Source organism: Argopecten irradians, chromosome 16 (assembly GCF_041381155.1).
Source record: "Argopecten irradians isolate NY chromosome 16, Ai_NY, whole genome shotgun sequence".
NCBI lineage: Eukaryota > Metazoa > Mollusca > Bivalvia > Pectinida > Pectinidae > Argopecten > Argopecten irradians.
In genome coordinates, this window is record NC_091149.1 from 9,647,075 (window position 1) to 9,664,353 (window position 17,279).

General features: G+C 35.7%; 2 protein-coding genes across 2 annotated transcripts; one reads left to right on the forward strand and one right to left on the reverse strand.

Moving 5' to 3' along the window:
- Positions 1–1,256: 1,256 nt before the first annotated feature.
- Positions 1,257–6,511, reverse strand: LOC138310467 (elongation factor Ts, mitochondrial-like). The gene is made up of 6 exons (XM_069251696.1): positions 6,368–6,511; positions 5,046–5,206; positions 4,559–4,687; positions 3,781–3,891; positions 3,108–3,279; positions 1,257–2,401 (listed from the first exon to the last, which is right to left on the reverse strand). The coding sequence occupies exons 1-6, from the start codon at positions 6,375–6,377 to the stop codon at positions 1,944–1,946; spliced, it is 1,041 nt and encodes a 346-aa protein (XP_069107797.1). The 5' UTR covers positions 6,378–6,511; the 3' UTR covers positions 1,257–1,943.
- On the forward strand, positions 6,474–16,420 carry LOC138310466 (angio-associated migratory cell protein-like). The gene is made up of 11 exons (XM_069251695.1): positions 6,474–6,692; positions 8,224–8,346; positions 8,908–9,027; positions 9,494–9,633; positions 10,310–10,454; positions 10,724–10,807; positions 10,953–11,068; positions 11,424–11,497; positions 12,611–12,701; positions 15,506–15,660; positions 16,063–16,420. Exons 1-11 carry the CDS (start codon positions 6,572–6,574, stop codon positions 16,136–16,138), a joined length of 1,245 nt encoding a protein of 414 aa, XP_069107796.1. The 5' UTR covers positions 6,474–6,571; the 3' UTR covers positions 16,139–16,420.
- The last annotated feature ends 859 nt before the right edge of the window (positions 16,421–17,279 follow it).

The window sequence follows — 17,279 nt, forward strand, 5'->3', positions numbered from 1 at the left end:
ACAACTGTTGAACCCTCAGCAGAGACTATAGGGAGACAACCTGCACTCCTAACCACCAGGTTGATGACAAATTGTTGAACCCTCAGCAGAGACCAAGGGGAGACAACCTAGACTACTATTAACCCACCTGGTTGATTACAACTGTTGAACCCTTGAAAGAATCTAAGGGGAGACAACCTAGACTAGTAACCACCTGGTTGATGACAATTGTTGAACCCTCAGCAGAGACTAAGGGGAGACAACCAAGACTACTAAACCACCTGGTTGATGACAACTGTTGAACCCTTGACAGAGACTTAGGGGAGACAACCTAGACTACTAACCACCTGGTTGATGACAATTGTTGAACCCTCAGCAGAGACTAAGGGGAGACAACCTAAACTACTAACCACCTGGTTGATGACAACTGTTGAACCCTTGACAGAGCCTAAGGGGAAACAACCTAGACTATCAACCACCAGGTTGATGATCTCTGTTAAACCCTCAACAAAGCCTAGGGGAGATAACCTACACAACTAACCACCAGGGCTCAGTTTCATGAACATTCCTTAAATTTAAGGAATCCCTTAACTAAAAATTCTCCATAGGAAAGTAGTTGAGAAATTCTTTAAAGTTAAGGAATGTTCATGAAACTGGGCCTAGGTTGATTACAACTGTTGAACCCTCAGCAGATACTATAGGGAGGCAACCTGCACTCCTAACCACCAGGTTGATGACAATTGTTGAACCCTCAGCAGAGACCAAGGGGAGACAACATATACAAATTAACACCAGGTTGATGATCACTGTTGAACCCTCGACAGAGCCTAAGGGGAGACAACCTAGACTACAAACTACCAGGTTGATGATCACTGCCAAACATTCAGGAGAGTTTAAGGGGAGACAACCTAGACTACTTACACACAGGTTAATGATCACTGTTGAATCCTCAGATGAGCATCAGGGGAGACAATCCAGACTACTAACCACCAGGTTGGAGATCACTCTGTCGACCTCTCAGCAGAGCCTAAGGGGAGACAATCTAGGGTAAGAGAATTCTCTGTCACACATGCAATAGTACTTGAGTATAACAACCAATTTTGGAGACAATGGTGATTTCTCTCCTCAGTTATAATTAGAGGCCAGGCCGACTGTAAACATTAATCCCTTTTCACCTATTTAGATGTCAGACAAGCTACAATGTATATATCCAAGACACAAATGTATGTTGTCAGTGACTACATGGGATAGTGTTGAACTACCACTTATAGAAATGAAGAACAAAAAGTCTTTTTACAGCATACAGAAAATGCATTTTAATTTAGTCAAACATATAATCTTTCATATTTCATTTAACAACTCTTTTCTATCAATGTCCCATTAATCTCTATTTCAAACACCACACTTCTTGTACAAAGAATGTACATGACTATGAAAATTAAAAAAAAAAATACAAAAAAGTCATTTTTGCAGTTAATTCTATATCTTAAATACTACTTCACATTAAGAAACGCAGTCTAGTTAATTATAAGATGTAATGAGGTCAAGAATCGCTTAAATATTTCTAACTGAAGACATCAGTGCAAGTAATTCTTCATGAAATTTTTACATGTAATTTATAAGAAGTTGATTTTGAAGATGTATAAAAAGTATGTAGATATGTAATGGTATGTACATGCAGTAATCTGGGCCCAGCACCATAAAACTTTCTCAAGACAACTTTTTTTTTACTCTATGTCTATGTAAAATCATACACGAGAAAAAAAAAAAAGTCTGAAATTATGGTACCCAGGACATGGACATTACAATAATTAAAATTTGTTTCCTGAAATTTCCATCTGGATTACGAGTTTTTCTTGACTATCAGCGTCCTGATTATCATTGACAACTGTATCAAAGAATATGTAAGAAAAATTGGATGTGTTTTACTCTAATAATGGTCAATTTTCCTAGGAAGCTACACTTCAACTACTGGTTCTCCTCTCTGGTATAACTTCTCCACATTCAATTCGTACAAACTTATTTACAGTGACTCCATTTTCTTTTAAGTATTCTCCTACTACCATTTCAGGATCAAAAAGGAATTCCTGGAACACGAGTCTAGTTTCCTCCAGTTTCACTGGCTTTTCTTCATCATCACTGTCACTGTCACTTTCATTACCACTATCATCACTATCACTGGTATCTGATTCGTCTGACGTTTGATCACTGTCAGCCGGAGACTTGTTCTCATCCGTGTTACTGACAGGCTTGTCATTTTCAAAGTCACCTACAACACTTGGTTTCAGTCCTAGAATGTGTTGACACAGTTGTTTAGAAACAGTTTGTATGGAGTTAACCTCTGACCCATCCACATCTTGACTCACATCAAGTAAAACTGCATACTTCCCCATCCTACAGCCATCAACTTCAATGTCCGCACCTAAAAAAACACCAAACATGTTACTATATATATCAGAGTACCCAAGATATTTACATCATTTTGAGTGTTATTTGTTATTTATTTACAGTACAAGTTTACAGACAGTTTTAGTTATTCTACATGGGCCTAACTTTTAAGTGTAACTTATTTACCAGTGCGACTTATGTGTGTACGAAAATTGAAAAAATCATAAAAAATCCCCTTGCAACTTTTACACAGGTTCAATTTATTGTCTAGAAATTACAGTATATATGCATTGTTAAACTTGTTTTCCATTTACCAATAAAGTGTAACCCACTTAATTTGAAATCGTGTATATTGAAATACTGTTTAATTTCAAATTAGTTTTAATCCCTGTTCACACATATCTTAAGTGTTTCTTCTTGTATATATTTAGATCTGGACATTTTGAAGATAATTTCCATTCCCTGAGGACTTCAATATACCCAGGTTCCACTGCGTTACTACTGGATAAAGAATCATTATTTTGAAGGGCCCATTTTGAAATGGAATTCAACATTGATATTATAATACCTTTGAGAAGATTTCAAAAAAGTCCTTGTCACCTATATATAATGAGAATAGGGTTACTTTAGGAAGATTTTAAACTAAAGCTACAAAATTCTGCTGCAGAGAAGTTTTGACCTTTGACCTATAAATCTTAGAAGAGGCGATTGATTGAAAAACACATCATCAATTTAATTACCTGTAGCATGAATATAGGTCTCCAGGTAAGAGTTGGGTTCCACACCTACATGTGTGACACGACGAGCGGACAAATTCTCTCCGACCTTTCCAACCATCATCGCTACCAAATCAGACACATTCTGGTTGTCACCAATATCCACAGCATCTAATTTGTCTTTAGCAAATGATACCTACAAAACACAAACGGAAGTCATTTATTAGAAGTTTTCTTTATTTTACAATAATGCATACGAGGCAGGCTGTCCTTCAATTACCTTTGATGTAGGATATTTGTTTTACAAAGATTTTTGGTGCTTACCACTAATCTATATCAGTTAAGTTACCCTGTTATTTTAATTAAATCCTTTGATAGCAATAATAAGCAATTCTGTCAAAATGTCCGATGGACAAAAAGACAATGAAAAGCCTACCATATCTGAAAATGGCGAACTTCTACCTAATTATTCACAACATTGACTGTTCATTTGTCTTAGCATTTCAAAGAGTTATCCTTTCAAGATTTATTCCAGACATGGTTGGAAGAATACATGTAAAGTTCATTTAAGTTAAACTTAATTAAACCTGTTTAATTTAAATTACTTTGTTGGTTCCCGCTAAGCGCTTTCTAGAAGTTCCCAGTTCCTGGAACGTTCTGGAACTCTTTAAATCGTGATGAAAGCCAGCTAGCTTACCTGTGTACTGGAAGGGGCAGCCATGAAGTACCTGTGACATCCTGATGTTACTTGAGATACTAGACCCTGGAAATTTTCATTTTTGGCAACAAAGTCCGTTTCACAGTTGATCTGTAGACAAAAATCAAACGAAACATTATTGAACTACGATATCCAATATGATAATTTTACCACTGACTCATATTTTAATCATTAGCTTGATACTGATTATGTCGAAAAGCATGCTAAACATTAACCAATATATATCCATCAAGGGGAGACAACATAGACTATACAAACCACCAGTAAAATATAAATATACTCAGCTGTAATCATGGGTGAAGAGATATATTGTGACAAAGGCAACACTTTTTCTGTAGTTAACATATTTAGTCAATAGAACAGTACTTAGATTTTATTTTTAATCATTTTTTGTTTCAGTACTTTCAGTACTTTGATTTGATTTTTAATTTTTCATTGAATCATGTTCATATAACTTTCAGAACTTTGATTTGATTTTCAATAATTTTTGTATCAAAGCACTGTCAGTAATTTGAATTCTTAACCAAAAGGTAGAAGTTCAGGCAAGCTGCTAATAGATATACGACATCTTAAACACTCAGTCAACACAGTCTGACATTGGACATGACGCCTATTAACCCCAGTGACATTGGACGACCTTGTAACTTTGTAACCTTATACTGACCTCGACCACTGTGGCCCTCTGATTGTCTGACATGACACCTATTAATCCCTGTGACATTGGACGACCTTGTAACTTTGTAAACTTTATACTAACCTCGACCACTGTGGCCCTCTGATTGTCAGACATGACACCTATTAATCCCTGTGACATTGGACGACCTTGTAACTTTGTAGCCTTTGCCCATCCTTCTTTTTGTGCTTGTTCCAGCAACCACTTTTCTGCCTGTATCAAGTAAAAATGATTCCAAAAATAAAAAGACAAAACATGTTTACCTTCATACCTAAATTAGTATATTTTGCAGTCAAATGGGGTATAATATCTACAAGTGAATATACAGTACTCGACTCAATAACCTATATGAGCCACTCATCCATCCTGAAGCCTTGATTTCTCTGACCTCTCATTACATGCAGACTGAAAATATGAAAAACTTAAATTACCTAATTTATGGCTGACTAAATTTGTGCAATACTTTATGAAAGACAAATTCAAATTTGGTTCCATTAAACACCCAATTATTTGTTTGAATCTTTGAAGCCCCATGGACGCTTATTGGGTCATGATTATATTCAATTGGTACCTTGTCAATATCATTGTCAAACTGTTCCAGTGCTTTACGACAGTTCATGAATCCAATGCCAGTTTTCTTCCTGAGTTTACTTAGACTGGCTTTGTCCACAACAGTAGCATAGCTCCTAATGGTGCCCAGGATGGACTGGCTAAAGCAAGGCCTCAGAATATCTGGAAACACAGAGAAAGGTTCAATAAACACACAACTCTTTACTAGAGAGTTACTAGGAGACCCAAACCTGAACAAAATCAACTATTAATTTATACTTTAAAAATATTATTTAAAAAGCCCCATACACGCAGTGTGTTGCGTATATGAATTGCAGGTGCGTTTTTTGGGAGACTGCAGTATATTCGTGTTGTGTCTTCTAGTAAAGTGGAAATGTTGCCCTTTTTAAAGTGTTTTATCACTGAAACATGCTGCTAAAGACAAATCACCCCACCTGGTCAGATTATAAGTGTGCAGCCCTTCGTGCCCATACTCCATAGGGCACAGAGTGCGCAGCACTTCTAAGGTAACACATACACGAAAATATAAGATGAAAAAACCCAATCTTTTCAAATTCAATCCAAAACACTGACAGCTTCAGTTTGCAGCCGCCATTGTTTTACCCACTGTAAAAAATCCCATCAGCGTGATGCGATGCTTTGAAGTCAGTTTATTATATAACTAAGCGGTTCAAACGCTTTTATGATCCGACGAACATAATCTTCATCCGGCAGAAGCTTATGATCAGTGCTATAGTTCTTTGTTTGCAAGCTTCAAGTGATAGACCACTTTCAATATAATCAGCTAACCAAAAACAGAATATCTGTTACGGAAATAAAATGTGGATTTCCTTCTTAAATGGGCGGTTTGTGGACAAGGACAGAGTGTGAATATATGAATAAAAAATAAACAGAAAATTCGGTCGAACGTCGGCTCAGTTATTTCCATAAATTGAACTTTTTAACATTGTATAATTAATGTTTTACTGAAACATCTGGCTGCGCCCTTTAAGGCATTGCCTTCAGTCAAATTGTAATGACAACGGCGATCGATCTGATTCAAGACTGTTTAGATCTACGTGGGCAACATAAGTTTTGAAATAGATTAGATTCAAAGCTGTCAAAGTATCATCATGTCAATCGATAGTAGCAATATCCGGTGTACAGTACCCAGTACTATTGCCATTGACAGTTGAAAGATAGGAATAAGCTTAGAATATGACATAGTTTTCATATGAAATGCAATGTCTAACATATTCACCATGTGCCATTGATCTCCAAAAACATTCAGACAAATCATTTTGACTCATAGATACATACTCACAGACACTAACTAATACTTACTTCTAATCATGACTTTGCCGACCGGTGGACTTGTTATGAAAAACGTGCTTCCGGTTTCTGATGCAAATATCGTGGTAATATCAGCGCTTGAATTAAAGGTAATGTGGTGAAAGCGTTTCGCTGACACCGAGGCAAACCACGTTTTGCTGTCATCCTCTTGGAACGATCTACTGTTTTTTTTACTGAGTGTAATATATTTTTAGTATGGAAGAGGGTAATTCACCTGTCGATGATCTTACAAATTCAGATGAAAATAATGAGAATGAGTTTTCTCTTGATCCCGATGACGTCGTCGAAGTAATCGAGCTGGGAGATGAAGATGGAGGTAAGCCTAGTCAGTTGGAGATTTCTGTCGAACGTGCAATCAACCAAACTTAGTACTTATTAACGACCGCACGTGACGAAAAGTGGCGACAAACGACAACAGATTAGATTCGCATACAATTTAATGACAGTATAAATGAATATGTTGTTCATAGAAATGATAAAATATTATATACATTTCTGTCAAGTTTAATGTAAATATTGGTCAGGGTAAAAAAAAAATATAGAGAAATGATTACATGTAAATGAATAGATAGTCGACTGGCAACAATTGATCATGTAGGTGTATGTCCATGATAGCACAGAGTGATTCCGACCAACAAATAATTTTAAAACCTTACGACATAGATCTACATTTAATGTAAATAATTTAATGCGATGTTTTATGTATTTGCCTACTATAGCTTCTAGCTCAGTTGGTAGAGCATGCAGGGACCTGTAAGTTTTGGGTCATGGGTTCGAGCCTGGCTGGCGACACACTACTCTTTCCCTGTTATATTGGGCGCCTATGTAGAAGAACGGAAAATATACATTCCTGTCGAGTGCCCCAACATGGAATCAAACCCGGGTTTAACACTATGTACAAACCACACCAACCCGCACCTTTTTAAATTTACAGTATGACCATTATATACTTATATGTATTATTTGCCGTTGACACCCAACAACTACGTTGTATGGTGATCATGAGCTCTCAATATAAATCAAGGCACCTTCAATCCCTGCCTAAACCATCCCCATTTCAAATTTTCTGGACTGCAAAATTTTGTGTCAATTAATGTAACATTACAGTAATCCATTTCATGTCAGCTCGGTCCTGACTTTGTGTTTTCTTGACAATTGATATACAAATTACCAGGATTACTAGTTACTAACCAACCCCATGTACATACACATGGTTACTGGCCTATATATTATGGACAATCATAATGTAGCTGTAAATTTACAGTACACTGCTGACTACTGTGTAAGTGCTGACCTGTTGTAGATGTTATGAGTCGCTGCCAAACACTTTATCTGTCTCCGACTTAAAGCACGAGTCCAATACCCACAACTAGTAATTTTATGGCCGTACTAGTGCTAATTGTAATGAATTAGTCTGGTTGGACTTGTGGCTTCCTGCCCAATTATAATTGTTTTAAAATACTATATCTGCAGTGGTCAATTGCATTTTCAACACTTTTTAGTGCATTCTGTAAGCGATTAAACAGCTATATATTTAATTTGGACTAGTGATTAAATAGTCGGACTAGTAAGATTTTGGGGTGTACTAATCCAAATGACAAGCAATGAAAAAAGTTAATGTTACAGACTGCTATATGAATACTTTTGTAGTTTTACTCTTAACTAGGCTTTGTGTGATCTGCACACAGATGCATTTTTATCTATCAACTTTATACCATCAGAATTTGTCAGTCCAGCTCATTCAAATGCTAGCATAACATTGACTAGGCAAGCAAGCTATGTACAGATACGGTAGACAGTTAGCTTACATGAACACATTCATCTACTATTGGTATTGAAACTTTCAGATATTTCTCATGATGTTAATGATATGGATCTACAAGATGACGAAGAGTATGATGAGGAATCAGAAGCTATGAGAAGTGATCAAGTCAAAGATGATGCCAGTGTTGTGTTCTCCCGTCATTCTGGTATGAAATTAAATAGATTTATTTCTAGTAATAATAATTTATTAATAACCCCTGACAATTCATAACCTGCCTTAGAACTCTTCAATTTCTGTGAGCTGAATGATTTTAAACCTCATAGAATAGTGCATGATTTTTTTTTGTACCCAAATTGATTTGAGGCTCTATAAAAAAAAACAATTAAAATCATGACATGTATACTGTCAAACCTGTCTATAAAGACCCCTAATAGACAGGGAAAAGTGTTCTCTATAACCAATTGGTCTATATATGCACAGGTAAAATTATGTTATAAATGGCCATTTGGATCCATAAGAAAGAAGTTTTATTAAGCAGGCGGTGTTTATACACAGGTAAAACTATGTAATAAATGGCCATTTGAATCCATAAGAAAGTGGTCTTATTAAGCAGGTGGTCTTTATACAGAGGTCAAGTTTTGTTATAAATGGTCTTTTGGGACCCTTAGAAAGTGGTCACATTAAGCAGATGGTCTTTATACAGAGGTGGTCACTAAGACAGGTTGGACTGTAATACATGTATGTATTTACTATATAACTATTGTAGATGCTGTATTCAGTGTGAATATTGATCCACACGAAGGAAAGATGGTGGTGACGGGCGGCCAGGATGATAAAGGTCATATTTGGTCTGTTACAAATGGGGAAAGCATCATGGAATGTGGAGGTAAGATTTCTGACATTAGCAGACATAGGTCTGAATTATACACTTACCATAGTCATAAATATAAGTATCTGAAAACAATTCAGTAATACATGAAATATATAGTTGTATAGGCTTTTGTTGTTTTGTGATAAACACGAACATAAAAACAAGTTTTGTTTTATATCATTACATGTGTATTACATAACATTTTATTGCCATCAACATGCCACAATATGATTTAATAAGATAATTATGCATGTTGTATTTGTTTGGCTATATCTAAACTGGCACTCACAGTTCTCTACTCTATTCTGCATGCTCACACAAGACGCATACACCTACCAAAATCAGAAATATACAATTTTTCTTATGATGTTTTGATTTACATATATCTCGACTGATTACTTCCCTTAGTTGTGTACTTTCCACATTACTGGAAAGCTTACAAAGGACTTAGTGGGTATATTCATGTTGGTTTTTTTTACAGGCCACAAAGACTCTGTGACATCAGTAGGCTTCAGTTTTAACGGGATGTATGCTGCCACCGCTGACCTCAGTGGACTGGTCAAGGTCTGGAAGGTGGAAACCAAGTCTCAAGTCTGGTCATTTGAGTGCTCCGATATAGAGGTGAGTTGTGGTCCGACATATAGAAGTGAGTAAACTCATTCACCCCTGAAAAGGCATTTAAACTCTTCCAAATCAAACACTAGACCAGTCCATTATGAAAATTCAGGGGTAAATGAGTTAGACATTGCCTACTCTTCACAATGAAGGATAAAATAGACTAGATAAATAAAATCTTCAATTGCCACATCCTCGATTTGTAAGGGTTCACTTACAATGGCCGAATGAAGAGGTTTTAGTTTCAGAAAGTAGTCATCATTATAGACAAGTTGAATCATGAATCATTTCGTGCAGATTCCATTTAGAATTAGACTTTTCTTTATACAGCTTTGTCAGTTTGGTGTAATTTGTGGTACATTCTTATCTTGTAATGGTCAGTTCATGGTAAAAGTTTGAATAAACAGAGTACATGATATTGTGGTCGATATCAGTAATTTCAATTGTTGAGTTTTAAGTTTGGCTAACAACTATTTGTCTCTGAGTAATATACCTCAAATTATGAAACTCTATATGTCTAAGTCTAATAGCTACTATGGGTACTATTCATACAGAATGTGTAGAGAGAAATTGAAATCAAATCTATCCAATATCTGTGAAAGTTTTAAGAGATTCACACTATTGTGTAGTTACCATGGTGATTGTTTACCAGTATACATTCATGCCTTGGTTTTTTCTCCAGTGGCTGCAGTGGCATCCGTTGGCTCCAGTGTTGTTGTCCGGAACTGTTGATGGAGAAGTATGGATGTGGAAAATTCCAGACGGAGACTGTAAAACATTTCAAGGACACGGCTGTACGGCGGGTGTTGGACGGATTCTTCCAGATGGTAACGCTACAAACATCTGATAGATATAACTGATATAATTAACATACAGATCCTTATATTGTACCCTGGCCAGTAATGTCATCAATTTCAGCTAGCAGTAGGCTTCTTGTAACTGTAGATCATGATGGGTTAGTGGTTAAGGTGTTCCAACTTAGCACCACTAGCCTTCCACCTCTAAGTCGGTGTTTGGTGTCATTGTTTTATTTGTGCTAACATCATGGTGCTTATGTGTTCACAAGATATACCTAGTATACAACTTTATGTTTCAGGAAAGCGCCTGTGTGTTGGTTATGATGATGGTGCAATCATGGTGTGGGATATGAAAACAGCTGATGTAGTGAAGACAATTTCAGGTAAATCTTGACAGTAATGGACAGAGTTATTTCTGAAAGCACCCGTATCTAGCTGCAGTGACTCACAGTTCTTAGCTTATCAATTTGGTAATAATTGAACGATTAATATGAATCTGATAGAATTCTTACATATTTGTTTATGCAGGTCGAGATGGCCATAGATCTACTGTTGTGTGTATGGACTGTCACCATGACAACTCCATGGTGATGACGGGGTCAACTGATGTCACAGCCAAGGTCATCAACACAAGTACAGGAAAGGTAAGAGGACACCCAGGATATCTTCTATAATTTTGTAGCTTAATTAGATATCCATGCTCGAGTAGACCTTTGGTTTGGTGAGGTTCTGACAGTCGTGATTTATCTGGTCATAACATGTTCTTTACAAATTCCATAAATTTTGATCATATTCTTTATAAAGTATCCTTGTATCAAATGCACTTAATTTTGTCGTTCATGATAAGTATTATTGCTTTATATATAAATTTGGTTACAAAACTGACCCTGTAGTTCTGAGATGGGGAATATGTTTTATTGGAATATTCCATACTGAGTCTGTGGAATTTAGTACTTGAAGATTTTAGAATTACCAGTTTCCATTCCTTTCTTCTTGCAGGTTCTGTCAACATTTAAATGCGAGTCCGTAAAAGAGGGAGATAACTCTGTAGAGGCTTGTGGGTTTTGCAAACAGTAAGTATATATCAGGACAATCACTTTTGAGTCAAACAAGATAGAATCTGTTAACACTATCTTCTCAACTAGACAAGTAGTCTAACTGTATTTGAGTTATTCCACAGACTTAACTCATATGATATGACACTGTGTTTCAGACAACTGACGTGATGTGACACTGTGTTTCAGACTACTGACATGATATGACACTGTGTTTCAGACAACTGCCATGATATGACACTGTGTTTCAGACTACTGACATGATATGACACTGTGTTTCAGACAACTGGCATGATATGACACTGTGTTTCAGACAACTGACATGATATGACACTGTGTTTCAGACAACTGACATGATATGACACTGTGTTTAAGACAACTGACATGATATGACACTGTGTTTCAGACAACTGACATGATATGACACTGTGTTTCAGACAACTGACATGATATGACACTGTGTTTCAGACAACTGACATGATATGACACTGTGTTTCAGACAACTGACATGATATGACACTGTGTTTCAGACTACTGACATGATATGACACTGTGTTTCAGACTACTGACATGATATGACACTGTGTTTCAGACTACTGACAAGATATGACACTGTGTTTCAGACAACTGCCATGATATGACACTGTGTTTCAGACAACTGACATGATGTGACAATGTGTTTCAGACAACTGACATGATATGACACTGTGTTTGTGATTCAGACAACTGACATGATATGACACTGTGTTTCAGACAACTGACATGATATGATACAGTGTTTCAGGCTACTGACATGATATGACACTGTGTTTCAGACAACTGATATGATATGACTCTGTGTTTCAGACAACTGACATGATGTGACACTGTGTTTGCGATTCAGACAACTGACATGATATGACACTGTGTTTCAGACAACTGACATGATATGACACTGTGTTTCAGACTACTGACATGATATGACACTGTGTTTCAGACAACTGACATGATGTGACAATGTGTTTCAGACTACTGACATGATATGACACTGTGTTTCAGACAACTGACATGATATGACACTGTTTTTCAGACAACTGCCATGATATGACACTGTGTTTCAGACAACTGACATGATATGATACTGTGTTTCAGACAAATGTTAGCTGCCACTGGTACACTACAGGGGACCTTGTCTGTATGGGATATGCCGACACAGATCATACGAAGCAAATGCCAACACGAGGTATGACAAATTATTCTCTTATAACCATGTTTAATTGGGCGTAAATCATTAGACATTGTGAAACTTTACTCTTAAGAACAAGAATTAAAACTCAAACTCTGTAACACAAAAGCTATCTTTCGCTGAGATAGGATTCTGACAGCCTGGGGTCACTGTGACGGAATGGTTTCCATGGCACTGATTGCACATGCAGTTATTCTGGAAATACTGATACAAACTTTCGTGTGTTCTTATTGTGTATTGAGTTCTTTCTTAGATTAAACTTACTGTGTATTTTAAGCCAGTGTTCTCAGATTCAACTTATTGTATATTTTAGGCCGGTGTTGTCAGATTAAACTTATTGGTTGTTTTAGTTACTGGTGTTGTCAGATTAAACTTATGTGTATTTTAGGCTGGTGTTGTCAGATTAAACTTATTGTGTTGGTGTGTCAGATTAACTTATTGTTTAGGCTGGTGTTGTCAGATTAAACTTATTGTGTATTTTAGGCTGGTGTTGTCAGATTAAACTTATTGTGTATTTTAGTCATATCAAACTTATTGTGTATTTAGGCCAGTTGTCAGATTAAACTTATTGTGTATTTTAGGCGCGTGTCAGATTTTAGTGTTGTCAGATTAAACTTATTGTGTATTTAGGCCAGCATTTTCAGATTAAACTTATTGTGTATTTTAGGCTGCTTGTCAGATTAAACTTATTGTGTATTTTTAGGCTGGTGTTGTCATATCAAACTTATTGTGTATCTTAGTCCAGCATTTTCAGATTAAACTTATTGTGTATTTTAGGCTGCTGATGTCAGATTAAACTTATTGTGAATTTTAGGCTGTGTTGTCAGATTAAACTTAGTGTATTTTAGGCTGCTGATGTCAGATTTACTTATTGTTATTTAGACTGGCATTGTCAGATTAAACTTATTGTGTATTTTAGGCCGGTGTTGTCATATCAAACTTATTGTGTATCTTAGGCCAGCATTTTCAGATTAAACTTATTGTGTATTTTAGGCTGGTGTTGTCAGATTAAACTTATTGTGTATTTTAGACTGGGTTGTCAGATTAAACTTATTGTGTATTTTAGGCTGGTGTTGTCAGATTAAACTTATTGTGTATTTTAGGCTGGTGTTGTCAGATTAAACTTATTGTGTATTTTAGGCTGGCGTTGTCAGATTAAACTTATTGTGTATTTTAGGCTGGCGTTGTCAGATTAAACTTATTGTGTATTTTAGGCTGGCGTTGTCAGATTAAACTTATTGTGTATTTTAGGCATTGTGTATATTTTAGGCTGGTGTTGTCAGATTAAACTTATTGTGTATTTTAGGCTGGTGTTGTCAGATTAAACTTATTGTGTATTTTAGGCTGGTGTTGTCAGATTAAACTTATTGTGTATTTTAGGCTGGTGTTGTCAGATTAAACTTATTGTGTATTTTAGGCTGGTGTTGTCAGATTAAACTTATTGTGTATTTTAGGCTGGTGTTGTCAGATTAAACTTATTGTGTATTTTAGGCTGGTGTTGTCAGATTAAACTTATTGTGTATTTTAGGCCGGTGTTGTCAGATTAAACTTATTGTGTATTTTAGGCTGGTGTTGTCAGATTAAACTTATTGTGTATTTTAGGCTGGTGTTGTCAGATTAAACTTATTGTGTATTTTAGGCTGGTGTTGTCAGATTAAACTTATTGTGTATTTTAGGCTGTGTTGTCAGATTAAACTTATTGTGTATTTTAGTCAGATTAAACTTATTGTGTTTTTAGGCGTGTTGTCAGATTAAACTTATTGTGTATTTTAGGCCAGTGTTGTCAGATTAAACTTATTGTGTATTTTAGCTGTGTGATTTAGCTGCGCGTTGTCAGATTAAACTTATTGTGTATTTTAGGCTGGTGTTGTCAGATTAAACTTATTGTGTATTTTAGGCTGGTGTTGTCAGATTAAACTTATTGTGTATTTTAGGCTGGTGTTGTCAGATTAAACTTATTGTGTATTTTAGGCTGGTGTTGTCAGATTAAACTTATTGTGTATTTTAGGCTGGCGTTGTCAGATTAAACTTATTGTGTATTTTAGGCTGGTGTTGTCATATTAAACTTATTGTGTATTTTAGGCTGGTGTTGTCAGATTAAACTTATTGTGTATTTTAGGCTGGTGTTGTCAGATTAAACTTATTGTGTATTTTAGGCTGGTGTTGTCAGATTAAACTTATTGTGTATTTTAGGCTGGTTTGTCAGATTAAACTTATTGTGTATTTTAGGCGTGTTGTCAGATTAAACTTATTGTGTATTTTAGGCTGGTGTTGTCAGATTAAACTTATTGTGTATTTTAGGCTGGTGTTGTCAATTAAACTTATTGTGTATTTTAGGCTGGTGTTGTCAGATTAAACTTATTGTGTATTTTAGGCTGCTGGTTGTCAGATTAAACTTATTGTGTGTTTTAGGCTGCGTGTTGTCAGATTAAACTTATTGTGTATTTTAGGCTGCGTGATTAATTTTAGGCTGTGTTGTCAGATTAAACTTATTGTGTATTTTAGGCTGGCGTTGTCAGATTAAACTTATTGTGTATTTTAGGCTGGTGTTGTCAGATTAAACTTATTGTGTATTTTAGGCTGGCGTTGTCAGATTAAACTTATTGTGTATTTTAGGCTGGTGTTGTCAGATTAAACTTATTGTGTATTTTAGGCTGGCGTTGTCAGATTAAACTTATTGTGTATTTTAGGCTGGTGTTGTCATATTAAACTTATTGTGTATTTTAGGCTGGCGTTGTCAGATTAAACTTATTGTGCATTTTAGGCTGCTGATGTCAGATTATACTTATTGTGTATTTTAGGCTGGCGTTGTTAGATTAAAGTGGGATCCCACAGCACCACTTATTTATACTGCATGTCTTGACGGAGTGGTGCGCCTGTGGGACGGCCGGAATGGTCAGTTTGTAAATCAGTGGTCTGGCCACACAGATTCCATACTGGACTTTGATCTGTCCAAGTAAGTCAAATCAACTCAGTACTCATAAAGAATCAGTAAAAAAAAAGTATGAAATCAGCTTTAGTAGATTTGTGAAACAGGAACTAATACTTATGTATTTGTGTGCAAAATTAAATTTTTTTTAGTGTTAACTTTCCATGTAGACAAACTTTGCTCAGAGTTTGGTCAATAGACTAGAAATTAAACGTAAAGATCCCAGGGGTGACTGCCAAATTTAATAACTTCGACCTTTATTCAAGCTCAAAGAGGTCACATATTACTGTACTTTTAAGTTCCGAAGGTTTATTGGAACTTGTTTCTTACATCATTCTTGTTTGAATGGTGACATGGTTGATGATAAAGTCTCCTACATCTAAAACATCCTTCAAGCATCCTTGAAATATTTTTTCTTTGTTTTTACAGGGATGGAGAAACCCTGGTTACTGTTTCCGATGACAAAACTGCTAGAGTTTTCTCCCTTCACACTCCTGACCGATGAAGCTATCATGGAATTTTGTGGAAATTTTGTCAACACAGAAAGTGATTTTATTGATGAACAATTCAATAATGTTGTTAATACTTTGATACAAAATCATTATCAGTTTAGTATCATAATGACTACGCGGTATAACTTTTAAATGATTTTAAACTTGAGAGATTGACTTTCAAGATCTCTGAGCACAGCAATCCTAATACATCAATTTGAAAAATGGTGGTTGTAATTCTAGGTATTAAAACTTGAAGACCTATCTAAAATACAATAAATTATATATTATACACAATCAAAGTTTTACATTTTATTCTCTATATCACATTACGCGCCCATGAAATGAAATGAGTTTTCGTCTAATGTTATATTGCATGCTAATTTCACTGTAACGATATGTCACTTAAACATTTGATATTTGAACATTGACAGTTAACTTGATGATTTAGTTCTCCAAAACCATATGTCAGCCTATAAGAGAGCCGAAATCTCAGGATCATATATTCCTGGTTTAAAATAGGGCGCCTTCAATCACCGCCATATTCAGTGACTTCGTGTTTTGTATGATTCTGAAAGAATCGCATCACGTGACTGACTTTCGAAACTATCTGCATGTGGTGAGCCAGGTAACTAGCGTAAGCACATATGTGTTGGTTTACGTTTTCCTTCTGGCTAATATGAGCAAATCATGCTGGTATATGTCCACAGAGCGAGTATTTCAAACATCTTATTCACATATTGCCGTAAAATATTGTGTGTATCAAATATTGTAATGTGCGAGCATTATTTTCTTTGTAGATCTAGTCTGCTGAGGTCGACCACATGTTTTACTTATGAAATATTTTTGACATTTTCTCTTGGGATCACAACTCTCGGGTTACTTCGAGATTGTTGCGACAATGTTTGGAAGAGTTCAGAATGATTCGGCATCTTTCGAGCCTATTTTTCACGTGTACATGTTGAAAAGATTTTTTACTTGCATAATTAAAAATACTTCCAGTGCTGCAACTTTATAAAAAGTGGTAAAATTAGAAAATTTAAACCACAGACAGACGGAGAAAAATATGTGTAACACTTACAGTTTTAACTATGACAAAAAGAGCAAAAGTTATAGACCATACAACTTTAACTTATCAGAAATTATATCACTTCA

What these genes read in the sequence shown, in the direction of transcription:
- LOC138310467 (XM_069251696.1), bottom strand. An exon ending in AGAGGGCCACAGTGGTCGAG is followed by an intron (nt 3,892 to 4,558) that starts GTTAGTATAAAG and finishes TTTTGTCTACAG; the next exon opens with ATCAACTGTGAAACGGACTT. An exon ending in GACCTATATTCATGCTACAG is followed by an intron (nt 2,402 to 3,107) that starts GTAATTAAATTG and finishes GTGTTTTTTTAG; the next exon opens with GTGCGGACATTGAAGTTGAT.
- LOC138310466 (XM_069251695.1), top strand. Translation starts at nt 6,572, where the DNA reads ATGGAAGAGGGTAATTCACCTGTCGATGATCTTACAAATTCAGATGAA. An exon ending in TTGAGTGCTCCGATATAGAG is followed by an intron (nt 9,634 to 10,309) that starts GTGAGTTGTGGT and finishes TTTTTTCTCCAG; the next exon opens with TGGCTGCAGTGGCATCCGTT. An exon ending in GCTTGTGGGTTTTGCAAACA is followed by an intron (nt 11,498 to 12,610) that starts GTAAGTATATAT and finishes ACTGTGTTTCAG; the next exon opens with ACAAATGTTAGCTGCCACTG.